The sequence below is a fragment of the Thermobia domestica genome, chromosome 7, assembly GCF_964235325.1.
Source record: "Thermobia domestica chromosome 7, izTheDome1.hap1.1, whole genome shotgun sequence".
In the NCBI taxonomy this organism is placed as follows: domain Eukaryota; kingdom Metazoa; phylum Arthropoda; class Insecta; order Zygentoma; family Lepismatidae; genus Thermobia; species Thermobia domestica.
This window is the reverse complement of record NC_137460.1, coordinates 285879912-285899225: the sequence shown is the minus strand read 5'-3', so window position 1 is coordinate 285899225 and position 19314 is coordinate 285879912. Positions and strand designations below refer to the sequence as shown.

The window sequence follows — 19314 nt, the reverse complement described above, 5'->3', positions numbered from 1 at the left end:
GTCGACGAACATTGTTGTCATCACGAGCAATCAACTGTTCTACATTTTGAGCAGCCCCACACTTAAATCTTTGCTCTTTACTTTTTCGCAATAGTGAAATACTAGCTTGAAAATTAACTCCTTTCGGCAACTGAAAATTAATAAATATTGCATCTAATGTACTGATAATATTATTACGTCTGCTTATTTTAATTCTGTTGATTATGCTCCTCGAAATAGAGTTTACCTTAACTGACGTATGACAAAACTCGAGTGGGTTTCATTGGCTATCTTATTCTTCTTATCCTTGGTGCTACATTTCAGCTCTATAACGGAAATATAAGTAGAGCTCCTCCATGGCTAAATGGTTAGCGTACGCGCCTTTGGCGTGGGAGACCCGGGTTCGATTCCCGGCGGGAGCTCATGTGGTTCGGATTCCACGTTAATCAGTAGGTCCACGTCTCATATAGCCTCGCTGCTGAAAGGGACGCTAAACTAAAATCAACTCAACTCAACGGAAATATAAGTACGACTGCGTGTGCTTTATTGGAAGTGTTACTTTTACGCTTGTTTACGGTAAACATTTCCGACCGATTGATTATGTACGAGACGTTCACTGCGTAAAACACAATTCTCTTCGTGGGCCTACACTCTAAATTGTGAATTTGAAGTCGTTTTCTTGTACAATACTCAAAGTTGATAAAGTCGGAATGGATTTGCAGCACTAAAATGCAACTCACGTTAGACATTCACGGTTACGAAGAGATTTTTGAATTTGTTGAATCGCACAAAGCATTTGCCTGCGACACACAAACGACAACACTACAACTTCGTTTACACACAAACCTAACAATTGAATGCTCAAGCCTTCCCTGGCTTCTTCGAGAGGATGGGTACGCGCAACCTCAACGCTTACAACTTATCATGTGTGAAACATCGGCATCCACTGCCGGCAAAACAATTACATTAGAAACATAATTGTCTACAGGTACACGTAACGATTCTACCTTTTTCGCTATCCCTACAATGCATATTTCCTTTTCCTGACTGTAATCGACTTTCCGGTTTATTTGGCACATATCTTCCACACCGTGGGAGGGCTCGAATTCAAGAGTATTTACGGTTTCTTTTCCGCCTTGCACTTCCTTGCACTGTTGTATTTTGTACACTCAACCTGTGCCGTTCGCATGTATTCACAATTCTCAGTGAGACATTTCTTTCATTCCACTACACTATTTTTAAACTCGGCAGTTACTGAATAAATATGATTGGCCGCGTTAACTAATTCAGAGCGTACCTCAGTTATTGAGTTATTGGCTTACTTTGATATTATTACGTAAACTGTCTGCTTTGGCATTCAATTCGCTATTTCCTACGCTCCCAAATCGCTTTTGTTACAGACTGCTGGAATTCACTTACAGATTCATCTATTTTTTGTCCTAGACGTCCAACATTCATTTCCATTTTCTGAGCAATGGTTTCTAATTGTTTCCTTAATTCCTCTGTCAACATTGCTTAAAATTGTTCTAAAACACTAGCCTCCATATTGATATGAATTACGATCAACTAAATTAAAGTACAAAGATATAAATGTCTAAGTTTAATAGGAAAATAAGAAATATGCACTTAAAACATGAAACAAGAATAATTTTGATATTACGACCATTAACAACCAGTCCTTCTTTTAACAACTCAGGTGTCACTTTGCGAAGTGCTTCAATATAAAATTAACACAGATATAAATTAGTACCATATTCAAAACATTGTCTCTTATTCATAAATGCATATGAAGGTGCTTAATGTGTGTGTTAATACTCAATCAGCTGTTTGGTATCCACTCACATCTACATAGCATTAAAAATCAACAAGAAAATTTTTTATAAGCTACATTAATCTCTGTCGCTCTCAAAGTCGAAACCTATATACTTAACTTACATGAAAAATCTACATTAGGCCTACTTACTTTTTGTGTTTATCTATCCCTGTTCTTTATTTTTAATTAATTGTGTTCGCGCATGAGCTGATGGAAATTGACTGTCGAAACTAGGCTAATCAGATTCGAAACTCAACACGTTATCTGGATAACTAATGGTATTTTAAAAGCAGTTGTAGGAAGGCTACTATAATTTAATCCAGAAAACGGTCGCCATGTGGTAGAAATCGTGTTTTTTGCTAGTTGTTGAATCTTGTAAATATAATCGTAACGTTCACATCGATTTTCGCCTTTTTTCCCAAAAGTTTACACATCTCTCTCTCGCTTTCTGTCACTTGTTTATTGCGTATATCGCAGCTTTGCTACGACAAATCACGTTTTCTTCCGTATCTACGTTTTGTCATTGAAATAGTGAATAATCTGTGAAGAATGTGGAAGAGTTAAATAGTGAGTAATCTGTGGAAAATGTGGTTTAGCATATAGTCTGTGAAGAGTGTGATACTATTGTCAATAGTCTGTGATGAGCATGAGGATGGCAGGCTTTGGCATGGGTCAAAGAGTTCGTGGGAGCAAGAATGAAGTTGGAGTATGCAAGTGGGCTAGTTAGAAGTACTGGGAAGAATATTATTTAGTAGCATGGGGATAAAAATTAGTAAAGTACTTTTGAAGTTTGTGTGCATGTACCCGTATCCGTAAATAAAGAGTATCTTAGTTTGGAAGTAGTTATTTTAATAGTAAAAGTAATAGCAGTATAGCTAGTATAAGTTTCGGCAGTATAGCAGTGGCGACGAGGTAAAAGAATTTACAATATGGCAGGATCCAAACTTTTTGAAGCCTTTGAGGTGGAAGACCAGGAAATAAGTGATTATTTGGACAGGTTTGATCAATTCTGCATAGCAATGGAGGTACCGGCCGCAAAGAAAGTGCCTACATTGATCGCGTCTATCGGTGCAAAAACATACAAACTATTGAGAGACATTTGTGAACCGGAAAAGATACAAGATCTGACCTACGCAAAAATCAAAGACAAGTTAGTGTTACACTTCCGACCAAAACTCAACACAATTTCAGAACGGTACAAATTCAGATATATTCAAAAGTCGCAAGGTCAGTCCGTTACCGAATTTGTAGCCACGGTGAGACAGCAAGCAGCATTGTGTAAATTCGTCACATTTTTAGAAGAAGCATTACGGGATCAGTTTATATATGGCATCAACGACGATAATGTGCCTAAGAGATTGTTAGCAGAAGACAATATGACCTTCACAGTAGCTGTTCAAATGGCAGTGCAAGCGGAAACTATTGGTTACGACATGGCAATCATGAGAAAGAAAGAATTCGAAGAGGTTTGTCAGGTCAATGTGTTGAGTCATTGTCAAGGTATGCCAAATAAGCAAAACCAGACACAGGTAAGGTACAGTAATAACAGTGGAAATAGTAATAAAGCAGAACGGTACAAGGGTAAATTTGTGTGTGGTAAGTGCGGGAAACAACATAACAAATACTCCTGTCCTGCGAAATATGTAAAGTGTAATTTTTGTGGTGTACAAGGCCATTTTCAGAAAATGTGTTTTAAAAGACACGAAGCACAAGGGACTATTGACGCAGAGGAAGTAACTGAAAAAGTGAAAGAAATTAAAGTGACTACCCCAGAAACGTCAGTAATGCAGGAAGAAAACTTAGATAAGATCGTGGAATTTTGGCAATGGACGTACCAGACGGTAAACGCAAGGACTGATGTAACATACCGCTAAAATGTGACGGTAAGACAGTGTTTTTTGAACTAGATACCGGTGCCGCAGTGTCAGTAATCAGTAGAGATGCATGCAACGAACATTTTCCCAACAAACAAGTAGTATCGGATACCATTAAATTATGCAATGCCGATGGTAGACCGTTAGACACTAAAGGTAAAATAATGGTGGAAGTGCAGTGGAAAAGTAGTAAGTGGCAGTTGCCATTATATGTACTGGATGCTAAACTAAACCAACCAATTGTGGGACGTTCATGGATCAATATACTTTGGCCTTGTTGGAAAGAACAGTTTAGTAGTAATATTGCTTCGATAGGAACAGATGACGCAACTGTAGCTGACAACTTAGCAAGTAAAATCAAAGATGAGTTCAAAGAAGTGTTTGAGGGAGACTTAAACACACCAGCTAAAGGGTAGAAACTGGTATTACCAATGAAAGAAGAAGCCAGTGGTGCCCACCCCCCCTTATGTCCATGACGCACCCCCCCCAATTGTCTACCCGTAGGTGTTCTTCCATGAAAAAATATTTTTTTTCGATTAATTTTTACACTCCCTCAAACATATTATACAGATTTTTACCCCCCCCCAAATATTTCAATGACGCACTTTGCGTCATAGCCCCCCCTTGTGGGCACCCCTGAAGAAGCGGTACCAATTTTCAAGAAGGCATACGAAATACCGTTAAGTTTGAAACCACAAGTGAAAGATGAGTTAGACAAGTTGGTGCAACAAGGTATTTTGACGCAAGTGGATTATTCCGATTGGGCGACGCCATTCGTATTAGCGAGAAAAAAAGATGGAAGCATCAGGTTATGCTGGGACTTTCGCGTGACGGTAAACAAAGTTCTGGAAAACGTATCGTACCCACAACCACGCATTGAAGACTTAATGAACAAGTTGAAGGGTGCCCATTGTTTCGTATTGTGTGATTTAAAGCAGGCGTACCAACAATTGTTGATCCATGAAAATTCATTAAAATACATGACGCTGAACACACCTTGGGGCTTGTACCAACACAAAAGACTAGCATTTGGGTTGAGCTGTGCAGCACAAATTTTTTAAAAGTTTATGGAGTCAGTGTTACAAGATTTACCGTGGGCTGCATGTTTCTTGGATGATGTGATAATATGGGGAAAAGATACGAATGATTGTTACGAAAAGACACGGATACTTCTACAAAAGTTCAAGGATCTGAATATCAGACTGCGGGGAGACAAGTGTGTTTTCTTCAAACAGGAAATAGAGTATTTGGGACATCATATTAGTCCAGGAGGAATTAAACCAATGGAAGATAAGGTGGAAGCGATCATGAAATGTCCCGAACCGACGAATGTAACGCAACTGAAGGCCTTCCTAGGCATGCTTTCATTTTACCATAGACAACTACCTGGCTTAGCGTCAAAAATTCCGTCGTTGTATGCATTACTAAGAAAAGGAGCCATATGGTGTTGGGATGAACGACATGCACAAGAATTTACACAAGCGAAAGAACTGCTGAAGAAGGCGGAAATACTACACCCATTTGATGAGAAGGAAGAGGTGGTACTCGTTACGGATGCATCACAGGATGGAATCGGCGCTATGCTGTGTAACAAAGTGAATAACAAGTTGAAGACGGTAGCGTGTACGTCAGCAACATTGAGCAATGCAGAACGTAACTATGCCCAGTTCGAAAGAGAAGCATTAGCGATAATACACGGAGTAAAGAAATTTCATAAATATTTGTTCGGTAGACGTTTTACAATTATTACAGATTCTATGCCAGTCAAGATCATATTCGGAGAAAAGGCTATTCCAGACGCAGCTTCACCAAGACTCCAACGATGGATGCTGTTCTTGTCTTCGTACGACTTCAAAATCCTTTATAGTAAGCAAGTGGAAGTAGCAGATTTCCTATCCAGACTACCGATTAACGAGGCACCAGTGGATGTAAAAATAGACGAAAAAGAGTTCATAAGCCAAATAATGTTGGCACCATTAACGGTCCAAGAAGTCATGGAGGCATCGGAAGAAGACCGACAATTATGTCAGGTGAGAGAATGGATAATAAAAGGCTGGCCCAGGAAGTTGAAGGAAGAACATAATACTACAGAGTTAAGAACATTCTTTAACAAGCAAAGTCTTTCAGTTGTGAACAAGTGTGTGATTATGGAAGGCAAAACTGTACTCCCACATAAGTTAAGGAAGAAGTATCTGGAACAGTTACACAGGAATCACCTAGGTGCTTGGAAAATGCTGGGTGTAGCTAAGGAAGCAGTTTGGTGGCCAGGTTTAGACCGTGATATCAAAAAAATGAGCGAATTTTGTGAAACGTGTAATAGCATGCATAGGAATAACTCGAAAAAGCAATATAGTAGTTGGAAAGCAGAAGCACAACCGATGGGAAGAGTGCATGTAGATCACTTTGATTGTGTGGGATCTAAATTTTTGCTGCTAGTAGACAGTTATTCAAAATGGATCCAAGTGTGGAATGTAAATTCAACGACAGCATCTGAAACTAAACAAAAGTTACACGAATTTTTTTCAAATTTTCGGGTATCCAAAGACTTTAGTATCAGATAACGGACCTCCTTTCACATCATTTGAGTTCACGACATACCTAAAGGAAAGAGACATCAAGGCAGTGCTAACCCCACCATACAACCCAGAAAGCAATGGAATCGCTGAAAAAGCCGTGCAGACAGTAAAGCAGCTTTTAAGAAAACAGTTTTTAGACAATAAATATGCATGAAACCGTAGATTAGGAGAGCATAAGCTGAAAGAAATATTATACATGCTTCGATTCACACCGAGTAAGGCAACAGGGAAACCACCAGCGGAATTGATGTTAAATTTCCAACCACGCACAATGTTTAATGTTGTACAGAAGGGAGTGTTTGAACGCGGCAAGAAAGACAAGAAAGAAGTGGAGCAACAAGAAAAGAATGAAGTGGTCTGGGTGAAGAACTATCGCGATCGTTTTCCTAAGTTTATCAAAGCCGAACTGGTCAGGCAGGTGAGCCCAGTCGTGTTTTTGGTAAGAATACAAGGAAAAATACGGAAGTGCCATCGACATCAAATATTTTTTCCGCAAGCAAAGGGAAACCAAGAAGATAACATGCCAAGAAAATGTCAGGAGGATATATGGTTTCTTTGCCGGAAAAACCCGCTCACAAACGCAGCAGTGGAAGATATACAACACGTACAACTTCCTAGAAGTCCAAACATAAATTCAGAACATCAGTCAGAGAGCAAGACCAACACCTACCAAGACAACACCCAGAAGATGGCAGAACACCAGTACGAGACCCAGATAGGAAGCTACCAACAAGATATCCAGGAGGTGTCAGAACATCAGTAGAGCAGCAAGATTGGCAGCTACCAAGAAGATCCGGAAGGATCAGGAGACCACCTAATAGATTGTCATTGTAAAAAAAACGGGGGAAGAGTGAAATAGTGAATAATCTGTGAAGAATGTGGAAGAGTTAAATAGTGAGTAATCTGTGGAGAATGTGGTATAGCATATAGTCTGTGAAGAGTGTGACACTACTGTCAATAGTCTGTGATGAGCATGAGGATGGCCGGCTTTGGCATGGGTCAAAGAGTTCGTGGGAGCAAGAATGAAGTTGGAGTATGCAAGTGGGCTAGTTAGAAGTACTGTGAAGAATATTAATTAGTAGCATGGGGATAAAAATTAGTAAAGCACTTTTGAAGTTTGTGTGCATGTACCCGTATCCGTAAATAAAGAGTACCTTAGTTTGGAAGTAGTTATTTTAATAGTAAAAGTAATAGCAGTATAGCTAGTATAAGTTTCAGCTGTATAGCAGTCATAAACCGAATTTGGGGAGAACGGTAGACAAAACATAGATACCATAAGAATGGAAAAGTGAGCAAATGATCAAATTAAGCTCAGATATTAATAAACTAAAATTATCTTGCGATGCAAATCCCAAAACCTGGTAAAAGTGTATAGAAAATGTAATAATACTGAATGTAATTCATACAAATTAAAATAAAATCAGAAGATTACAAATGAACAAGTAGCTTTTACTGTATATGTTTACGGCCGTTCTGACTTGTTTTGTTTCCGTTTTTATCTTATTTTCTTTTTATACATGCATCTGTGTGGCACAATTGATAAATTAAGACTTCAGTTACTTACAATAACCTTCGACCGGTCAATTGCTTTAGAGGAGTTGCAGTTATAAGGATCTCAGGCGTTCCACAACAGATAATCCCAAGGGTCAGCTTGAGTCTTCTGCTTATAGTAATTAGCGATCGTCGAAGTGGGCACAATTATTCATTCCTTTTCAATGATTCGGAGCTAGAGGTTGTCACACAAAACTGAGATTACAAACTAATGGTAGGGTGCTAACACATATGTACTAGTCACTTCAGTGCTGATTTCTGCACAATATTAAAAAAAAATATATTTTACCCGGATGCGTATGCAAATATCGTACAATCACTGACGATAAACTAAAAAAATTGGCTCTCACGTATGCAAACTGCGATTTAGGTTGCGAAGCTCAATCCGTACAATCGGAGCACTCATAAGAGTATAACGTGCGTTTAGAACAATGCACCACACTCACCTTCGTGGGTGCCCTTCCGAGTGATGACCAGGCGTTCGTACAAAGCGCTGAAGGTTCTTTTAACAAATCAAAACTTGTATATGGTCAGCCGCGAAAATCCCGATTTTCACCCGTAGCATCGGGACCAGAATTATCGTCCAATCAGCTTTTAGTTATAACAGTGCGTAAACTGAGGATGATTATCCCGAAAGTCAGATATAAATAAACAGTCACCAGAAATGCAGGAGTCACGTGATCAGGGTTCCTGTTTCTTGACCATATATGGCTGTAACACCGGAGCTATGCTTACTACCACAAATGTACAAAATACCAAACTGCTGGAAAAAGATTCAAGATTGCTTCTCTATATACGAGGCTTGGTTAATAAAGTTTAAAATTAAAATTGTCCTATTTCTTTTAAATTCCAAAAAACGAACGTTAGTTCGGTGATAGGCGAAACATTGTCTTTAAGGAGTTATGTTCTGTATAGTACTTAATGTTTGTACGAAACAATTTACATCTTGATTTAATTTCGCATTTTTGCACAGTAAATACAACGGATAAACCAATACTTACAGGGTTGATTCGGTGGTCAGATTGTTAACGCGTTGATGTCTGTAATAAATGGTCGGGGGTTCAAGTCACAGCAGTTTTAACATTTTTCTTTCTGTTTCTATATCTTCACATATATTATGAATATTTCTTTTCTTTCATTTTATGTATGTTATCTTAGATCATGTGTTCATGGATTAAAGTAGTTTAAACCAGGTTTCGTTATATATACTTACAGTTCCTATATTTTCTTCAAGATGGATTTCTATATGTTCATATTTGTTAAAAATTACTTATATATTTCAAATTTAGTGTTCATAGGTTAGCGGTGATTAGGTAAGGATATGTTTTCAGAAAATATAGAACGATGCCAAAGCACATTTTTTTTTACACCAATGCGTTATTTTTCCTTTATTCCGAAAGTTACTGCGAGTGTGTGCTATGCAGCTAAACCTTCCACTCACTTCACTGTTAGTGCCGGTGGCATCAGTTTTCCGTACGTACACGCATTGTCAAATAGTTCTTTTTCTTCAAAAATGACGTATGGATTATTATTCTGATAAAATATAGAAAGTATCTGTGTTAAACTTGTATTGGTTTTATTTGGACTAGCACACATTTTTACATTATCTGTAATTCCAAAACTGGTGTCGAGTCTAGCGTTATATCACGAATATTTTTTAACTATATGGTAATAGGTTTGTTCTTACTTAACTATCTATTCAAACCTGAATTTGTTCTTTTTAACCATTTAAAATTTCAACGTTTATCGCTGTACAGCAAATATTGTAATATAGCGAGAAGTATTTGTTTGCAAACGATTCAGCGTCTTAACACAATTTCACTACTATCCAATGTGCCTTACAGAAAAACGAATATGGTTCAAATTTACTGTTGCTTCTAATTTCAAAAGTAAGTTTCGTGTAGAATAAACAGTAAATGCTTTCATCATGGTGTTTCTTATAAATTTTTCAGCGTCCCTCGAGTAGATTAATTTTTTTTCGGTTAACCGTATACTGAAACCGAAATTTCTTCAGACTAGCCATTAGTTTCAGACTTACTAATGAAACAGTGGAACGGAACGGTAAACGATAACGAGAAGTGATTCTTTCAAATGATTCTGTGTCTATACTCAACACATAACGACTGGGTAGACGCTCTGTCAAAATGGGCTCTGGCCCAATTCTGTATTGTTGCCAGTTTCAGTACCGGTATCATCCTATATTGCTGTAGAACGAGCACGGTAACAGAAAAGGAGAAGCGGTTTGCTGCCAAGAATTCAGCGTTTCAAAACAACATATCGCTACTATCCTGGATATTACTAGTACTACTGGTTTCAAAATTGATCTCCGTTGAAGACTGTAAAAGCTATCAGAAAGCGACTTTTTGCATGGGATGAAGCATCGCAAGCATAGGTTCCATCATCTGTGCTGAAATCCTAATCAAAGCAAACCAGGTTATACTAGCCACTTCCAATTTGATCTTCTATCGCCATACTACGGAAACATAGCAAGGAGACGTCTTTCAAAAAACAATTGAGCTTCGAACAAAACCTGACTCTAAAACACTCTACCAAAAGAAGAAATGGCTCAAATTTAATATTAACTTAGGTTATTTCTGTACGATAATCGCGGTAAGAGTTATGGAGGTGCGTTTTTGCAATCAGCTGAGCGTTCTAAGATAAGGTTCCACATTTTCCACTAAGCCCTATTCAAAGCGGAGCGATTTAAATTAACCATTTGTGGTGTTAATATTTGTCATCATAGGATGCAAAGTTTAACAGACATTAACAAACGATTTGTGTACTGATTGTGGGTCTGTAGTGGACACACCACAACCAACAGTACGTTACGAAATCGGAAGTTGTTGAAATTTTCTACACTGGTAATTTCAATATTAATTTCTGTAGAGTCAGAGCGATTAGAGATATCGAGATACGGTTTCGTACAACCGATTGATCTTCTCAAGAATAGGTCCATCTCCTTCGTCCACTCTCTATTCAAACCGCGAGCGTTTCAAATTAGCCATTTCTGATTTCAACATTATCCCTACAGAACTGAGAATGTAACAGACAGCGAGGTGCGGCTTTCTGGAAATATTTCAACCTTTAAATTGTACATATCGTGATTATCACAGAGCTCTCCCAAAAAGGAACGGTTTTCAAATTTACTGTTCCATCCGATTCGATATAGTTTTGAACTTTCGTTGCCGTAGAACAAGGAGATAAGCAGAATCAGTTTTCTGCAAGCGATTGAGCGTCTGAATACAATATATAATGACTATTCATGACAATGTCAAATACGGAAGTAGTTCAAATTTACTATTACATCCATTTTCAACATTTGTTTTCTTAGAGATAGAATGCTAAAATCTATTACGTTGCAGTTTCTTATAATCGATTCTGCATTCAAATAGTATGTTTATTTTTTCTGTTGAAATTCAATTCAAAGTGGTCTTGGTTAAAATTATCCATCTCCGGTTTGAACATTTATCGCCACAAAACGAAAATGGTAACAGGTATGTAGTAGCTGTTGTTTAGTAAGTGATTAGTAATACTGTTATCTAATTTTCATAGAGGAAAACTGTATAAGATATCGAGCAGCTCTTCTGCGATCGGTTCAGCGTCCCAACGATACCTTCTATCTTCTTCCTTAACTTTCTATTCAAATTAGAAATGCTTCAAGTTAACAATTTTTTCAACATTTATCTCTATAGAAGTGAAGGAGTAACGTATAACTAGCAAGAGATTTTTTGAGATAGATCCCGCGTCCAAGGAACAGATTCCTTCTCTAATCTTCTTACTATATCGGAAGAAATTGTTACAGATGTACTACCTCAAGTTTGAGTATAGAATTCGCATTCGCATGTCTTAGATTCATACTCGGAAACGATATTCAGTTGTTTAATTTGGGTATTGTATAACATTTTTAATAAACCTCACCAAGTTGAAACCTTTAGTCATGCATAAAAGAGTTGTAGCTATGTAACAGATATTTGGCAGAAGTTATGTGAATGGTTAATAAAAAATATGCCGCCTTCACACTTTCTTTTTCACTGCCATTAATTTTAACCTTTATCCTGATTTAAAATATTATTTTAGTACTGGGCAAGGCTGTTATTTTGTGTGTTTGTGTGGTTTTGTGCGTTTTCCAGCAAATGATGTATGTTTTAACCACAACAGATTTTACAATTCCGACATTTACGTCGGTTATTTCACACATTCCGCTAACTCCGTATCAGTTGTTCGTAAATGCAAATATTTTACGAATTTTGTGACTTTTTGAACTTGTTCATTGTAGTTGTCTTAGAAACTTAATATTTCTGAGAAAGGAGGTGGGCGGATAAGGGCCATTTTTCGCCCATCAGACAACGGAAAAATGATGTGTCCGATTCCGACAAGTTTGCAATGTATTTGTATACTAGAAGATATGTTGCATATGTAAAAATAATAGATACGTGATGATGAAAATAGTAAGTCATAGAAATGAGTGCCCAAAAAGAGTCCGTTTCAGCGTTTTGCGACATTTTGGTAATGTTTGCTGTCTTTGATGGAGGCTTATAGGAAGAAGGGGTCGATAAACCAAAATAAATCTGACTCGTCATAATATAACGCTGTGTAACCTTTGATATGAGTACTAACTGATTTTGGTTCAGTGTGTCCTTCTACCTATTAGAGAACAAAATGTATTGCGCGAGAGTATAGGACGATGAATACCGTTTATACGCTGTAATGTACGAGTTCAACTGGATACTCCAGCTCTGATGTAAGTTACCGATTGTGACTGAAAATACATGCTCAGCATGCCAATAAAATATATAAAGAAAATGTATTGTTTGCGCGGATATGTGTGTAGGGCAGCAAAAATAGAGACAGCACGTTATGGAGTATTGAGAAGGCGTTTCATTTCTGAAAGTGGTATGAGTAAAAGTGCGAGCAGGAAAACCAGTCGCAGAATGGCATGAAATTCTGCAATAGATATATATATATCGAAGAATCATACATACCACGCGTCAATGAAGTACCGATGGAAGTCATTGATACGTTATATTGCAATACTGAAGGAAAGATGAAAAACAACGACCAAAAATAGTTACCTGATGTCTCCGATCCTTACACTCACAAGCACTTAAGTGACAAAGGTACGTAGTCTCTGTAGATATATCATGACGATGCTTCTGTTCTCCGAGTTCAGTGGTACTGTCAATGTAAAATAGACGCACGTGTCGTCGGATGTTGTGAGCATGTTGCTTCCGTACTATGGTTTCTGGCTTACTGGCGCCACAATTCCACCGCAGTTAAGAAACCAAGTCTAGAATATACTCATACACTACAAGATGTCGCCGCTGCGCGATGGTCCAGTGGCGATTCGGATGACGACAGCAAGCACGATGCCTAATCTGCAAACTAGCTACAAGTGTCTCCAGTTATCTGATTATTATCTATGCTTGATTATTTCCGATATAATATATTGATCTCATAGTCGTAGTAGACTTTATTCTTCTTATTCTTGCCGTTAGTGTTCTATTTACTATTGCTTTATCTGATTCCAACTCATGACATTAGTGTTTACGTTCCTCATTAGCACACGACTTACGTCTTTGTTTATTTTTTATTTTTTTTTTTTACCTCTCATTTATAGCTCTTTCCATCAAAATATATTTGTTTTCTTATTTTTATGAGGTATACTATTGGAAACCATGCATTTCACATCTCGGGCCTGATGGGCGAAAAATGGCCCTTATCAGCCCACCTCCTTTTTAAACTCTTCTTTATTTCCTTTTTGCATTTGTATGCAATATTATCCCACTTTTTTCCCACTACTAAATACCATATAAATAAAATCACAAGATATAAGCTCTCTGGTACAACTCAGAACTTACAAAACCTTAAGTCATGTCTTTGATTCCAGTTTGAGTCAATTTTTTGGTATATAATGATATATCCCTTAGTGCATGAATAATTATGTCAGTGAAGTTTCGTCCGGTTCGGCAGACTTCAGTTGATATGTGTGTCCCCAAAGCTTACTAGTTTGTAAAATTCTAAAGGTAATAACCAGTAGTAATACTTTGCAGGAGAAATTTGCTTTGATGTATAATAATTTTTGTAATTGTTGGCTGTTGCTCTAATCAATGGAATAAATTTAGTTGTTAGAGTAGACGTATCACCTAGCTACAGTTTTACATACAATCGATCAGGAAGTAGAAAATATCTGTTGACCGGCTTTACAAAATCTCATTTGAACTGTGAACAATTCAAGACCAGATTGAGAAATGGATGATCATTTCTTTTATCCCAAAAAATAGAAAGAAAGAATCTTGGTTTCCATAATCTAGTTTAATCTACTAATGATCATAAACATGATTTTTTTAAACTATTAGGTTTCGCAAAAATTAGCCTGCACTATTGTGCATGTTCGGCCGGTATTGTATATATTGGTGAATCTATCTACCTGCACAATTGTGCAGGTCAGGGCTGAAAGGGATAAAAAAAGGTTATTAACAATCAGCAAAAGGACGTTAAATTTTGAATAACTTACTTATCGTGAGATGAAAGAAAGAAAGCTTACATGCTATATATATAGTAAACATTTACAGTAGAAAGACATCACACATTTTTACACAAATAATGAAATCGATATGCCTACGATAGGCGGGTCACGTCTCTTGCGTCAGTAATATGCATGTGAACTGTAAAATCTTTGTAAAAGGTTGTTGTGTCAAAAACAACAAGATAATATTATACAATACGATACTCTAAGAATGAGCTGTAACAGTCCAAGTTGGCATGGTTTAGTGTAGAATGATATTCAGTTGAGGAGTTAAATTTATGAGGTGTGGGACTTCTGGTTTGGTTAATCACTGGGTGAATGAGTTTCGTATATTCTTGAATGTATACTAAAGTTTAAAGTGGAGTATATATTTTATTTTTAAGATTTTAATTTTTAATTACTATGAAAACCTCAAATGAAGATCACGTTTGTTGCAGTTAATTGACTCTTTCAGGCTTCATTCACAATTTCGCGAACGTATGTTCAGTATGTTGTACATTCTTGTAAGCAGAGAAACTAGCATCTGATCACGAGGGTGCTACCTCTGTAAAAGAATGTGAAGAAAACCAATCCTTAATTTCAACTTTTAAATTTCACAGATAGTACAGTAAATACAACCAGGACCAAGCTTATGCTTATTGTCCCTGGTTCAGGATTGGTGTAGGATCTTCATCTAAACTCGTACTTTAATGAGATGTGAACTAGTTCCAAGACACATTTATGTGAAGAAAATACAGTTTGTCTGACATAGATAAATAAAATATATACTTTCTTCGAAATGCGATGGTAAAATCGGAAGAAAAGTTTTCTTGAAAATTTATTTCAAATGTTTATTATTATTATTATTATTATTATTATTATTATTATTATTATTAATATGTAGTTTTTACGTTGTAAGTGTTTATATGTGTCTAGTGTTCAGTACAACATTAGACATATAGTAATACATGATTTTATTCCTCCAAGTTTGTGTTTAAAGGATGTATATGATGTATGGCGCCACTAAAGGTACGTAGATACACTTAGTGAAGAGTGTCCGTAAGTGTTCTTCCGTGAGTATTGCATTGCAGTAACGCGGAAATGAAACAGGTAATATAATGTGAATTACGGAGGAACAAATAGTAATTCTTCGATATTTTTTAACAAGAAGTACGTAGATATACTTCACCATATAAGTAAAGAAGCACGTTTCGAAAGGATAAAGACGTTGTTTGAAAGAGAAAGGATGTAAACACTTTTTTTTTCAAGTAAATAATTTTTTAAGTCGTATATTACAAGCCGTATATCGTATATCAAAAACAAGTCGTATATCAAAAACGTTCAACTTAGACAGGTGGCTAACTTGCAGAGTAACAAGTAATGTTATGTAAAATGCTGGTTCCTTAAAGACAGTGTCAAGTTACAGAGATGGCTAACTTAAAAAGGTGGCCGAGTTAACAGGTTTTATTGTATTTAGACTCACGTATCAGGGATGGTTTTCATATCTACATCAACATTTTTACGCTGTCGTGTCTTCAGAGTCAATTACTGGATTCAATTCTTGAATTTGAAAAAGCAAACTTATCTTCATAATAATATAAATTATAATATGTGATGCTTAATATTCTAGCTATGTGTTATATTGTTACTATATGCCTTTGGTGCGGTTCATCCTCGTTGGGAGCTCATGTGGATCGGCTCTTACGTTAAACTGATTCTCGTCTCATATAGCCTTGGTGGTGAAGGAGACGCTGAACTGAAGTCAACTGAACTCATTGGGTAGCTTTTGCTAATTAATTATCAGAGACACACACACGGATATGGTAAATATATAAAGGAGTTTTGGTAAACCAAAAAAAAATATAGAAAACTAAATACTAAATATTTATTAAGATCACGTATGTCTTTTCATTCTGAATACAGTAAGACGGTGCAACAAAAGCCAAGTCGCTAGCGCTTATGTTTCTACATCGTTCCAGTTTCGATTCTCGTGAGAGTACTTGACTTAGATAGAATCTTGAGTAATGATTCGAATCCCTCTTTATGTAGATCTTACCTGATGTAATCTCAGTATTGAAAAGGATCACGCTAAACTGTAATGAAACATAATAACAGCAATATGATGTTCTACGGCAGGTTCAAATAAAGCACCCGCGATGCATATATTAATGCAAGAAAAGGAAAATATGTTGATATTTCCAGTTTTCACCGAATTTTCACTACATTCTTCTTGATTTATATATTAAGTATTCAGTATGTGGAGGAAAGTCGCTTCTTCTGGTGGCTATGTATTTAAGGTTCCTAAATAGCCCTTGTGGAACCGCGTAAAACCAGAAAATAGAACTCGAGATGATTTACCGCAGAATTCAAACCAGAAACATCTTAATTGCAAATCTTTAACGCCTATAGTGCATCGAAGTTAGTTTGTTTTATGTGGTATTTAATATTTTAATATATAATAACTCGATCTCACACAAACTAACGTATCACTAGCCGTAAATGAGTTTTGTGTGTAGACACATGAAGTAAAAGTATGAGTTGTTAGACCTAAACATTAGTACGATACACTGCTGGTAAATGGACGTTGACATTGAAGTTTCTGAGTTGTGGAATACGGACATACTGGTGCGCAAAATCAATTGATGTGCTTTGTTTTGTATGTACTAAAACTTCTAATAAATTACATTATTACATAGGAGTAGCCGGAACTTTTTATTTGGGTGTGCGCAGAGTTAATTAAAGCAGAATTTTTATACGGGTCTACCAAACGTAATTAAACCAGGATCTTTCATATGAGTGTATCAAAGACAAAACATAACTTTTCATATGGGTGTGCGCGTAGGAAATTAAATAACTTTTTCAATGGATTTGTACAAAGGTAACTAAACTCGACCGTATCTTACCATAACATTTCCACGTGCTATTTTTATTGAATTTTAAATGTATTAGAAATAATAAAATAAAACATAATGAATTGACGAATTACAAAAAGCGTTTTAGTTTACATGACCTTTGAAGATAATAGGTTCAAACCATTTTATTTGTGTGTGTGTAAAGGCACATTCAGCACACCCCATAGCTACGCCTATGATTATTAGTTACACATATTAGCATACATTCTAGACGATATTTTACAATAATATTTTCCTACATTCCAACTGTTTTTAAAATAATAAGACTAGCGAGTAGGCGAAGGTAAATAGCCAGGGATGAAAATGAAACAAGACAAGTCAAAACAACAGCGGTTTTAGTCTCGTCTCGAGTCGAAAAGCGTCTCGTTCAGAATATTATTCTTGATCTTCTTTCGGTATCGTTTCGGTAATTTCGAAACAAATTCTGAGGATAGAAAGCGTGGGAATAGTTACACACTGTCGTTTCGGCTTTTTATTTTTCACTTATTATTGTAGATTCTATTGTAGAAAATTAAATTCCTACTTTTCTGAACCATGATTACTGTATGCCTTGTAGAAGTTAAAAGAGATCGATAATCCATGATAGTGAATGGTTTTCAATGACATCGTGAAATAAGAATATAAAAGGAAATAGGAAAACTCAGAAAAAATACAAAAACGTAATGTTGATCATCACAAATTCACATGGCGTGAAATCGAACCAGGGGCACTTACCCTTCCTGCGTACGTGCGTGCCTCACATGATTTCTGTTGAAGAAAAATTCAAACAATTTCAGTTTCCACAGAATCACCAAATTTACAATTAAACATTGAATGCAGGTTTCTTTAACAAAGTAGTTTCACAATAAAGTTTTTGTTTCTGAAAATGTTGCTTAGCTTCTTTGAAACGCAGGTGTATATTTTGTTTGCTCTGATTTCATGTTCATCATTGATAGATTTCATTCGAATATCATAAAGAGATCTCCCTCTTTGCACTGCGTATTCAATGAATTTATCCTTAGAAATGTTTCTCCCATGAACACTTTCAGCTCGACGATCTGGTACATGTTACGGTACCAAATTTCACATAAGTAAATCCCCACGCTAAGCGGGTTTGCATATCCAGGCTCCTAACTATGAAAATATTTACGATCACTCCAACCCCAATCATTTCACAGATTCAACCTGTTGTATATAAGTTATTAGGACATAAAATTGAATGTAATTTATACGAAAAACCCTTTTATGTATTGCAAGACCTGTAACGTCCAAATATTCACCACAAACTTATAGTTGTATCGACATAAACAAACAAACAAAATAAAAAAAAAGTGTGGAGCAGGAAACCACTTTACACAAAAGTCAAAAGAGGTTATTGAAGGCATACGAACTGGTCGAGCGGTTTGGGTGACTAGTCTGTCAATCAGAAGTTTATGTGTTCAAACCCTGTAGAAAATATTCGTTTTGTTTTGTTTTTTTTCTTAAAAGTGTGATCCTATTTTCATCAGAGGACTGAGAACATTTCTTTGAATAAATCTTTGGAAACTACTTTTCTCTCAAATTCGATTAGAAGCGAACATTATATGAATTGCAAATCTAACATCCACAGCTGAGAACAAAATATTAAGTATGTTCAATATGTCATTATTATCCTTTGATTTGTAGTGAAAAACTAATTATAAGCATTGACAATTTCAGAAGATTCTCCCCCGGTAATGGTCAAGATATGAATGAGAAAAAACTGATAAAACATTATTAGTCCATTTGAGCATGATCGAAAATAACTTATGGCCACGAAGGGGAAATTTATGTCGACAGGATCTCAAATTCTCCGACAGGTCATGCCCTGAAATCTTCACTGTTTGAAAGGTATCCTTAACAAATAGAATATTATATTTATTTCTCCTTCTACGTTTTGAAATGGAAAAATCATAATTTTAAATAGAATTATAATACGATAAGCATAAAGATTTATACAACTAATGAAGTAAATATCCTTGTGTAAGTTATCGATTTCTATTCGGATTAAAACTCGAATATTCGTTTGCATCACATTTTAAAGTAAATCCTCTCTATATATAGTTCCTACTGGAAAGCATGTTTAACTCCAATTACTTAATCAATA

The 19314-nt window shown here is 36.3% G+C and overlaps 1 protein-coding gene across 1 annotated transcript; it reads left to right on the top strand.

Annotated features, from left to right (window-relative positions):
- Positions 1-2721: 2721 nt before the first annotated feature.
- LOC145689774 (uncharacterized) lies at positions 2722-3666 on the top strand. The gene has a single exon (XM_081763979.1). The coding sequence runs from the start codon at positions 2722-2724 to the stop codon at positions 3664-3666; it is 945 nt and encodes a 314-aa protein (XP_081620105.1).
- The last annotated feature ends 15648 nt before the right edge of the window (positions 3667-19314 follow it).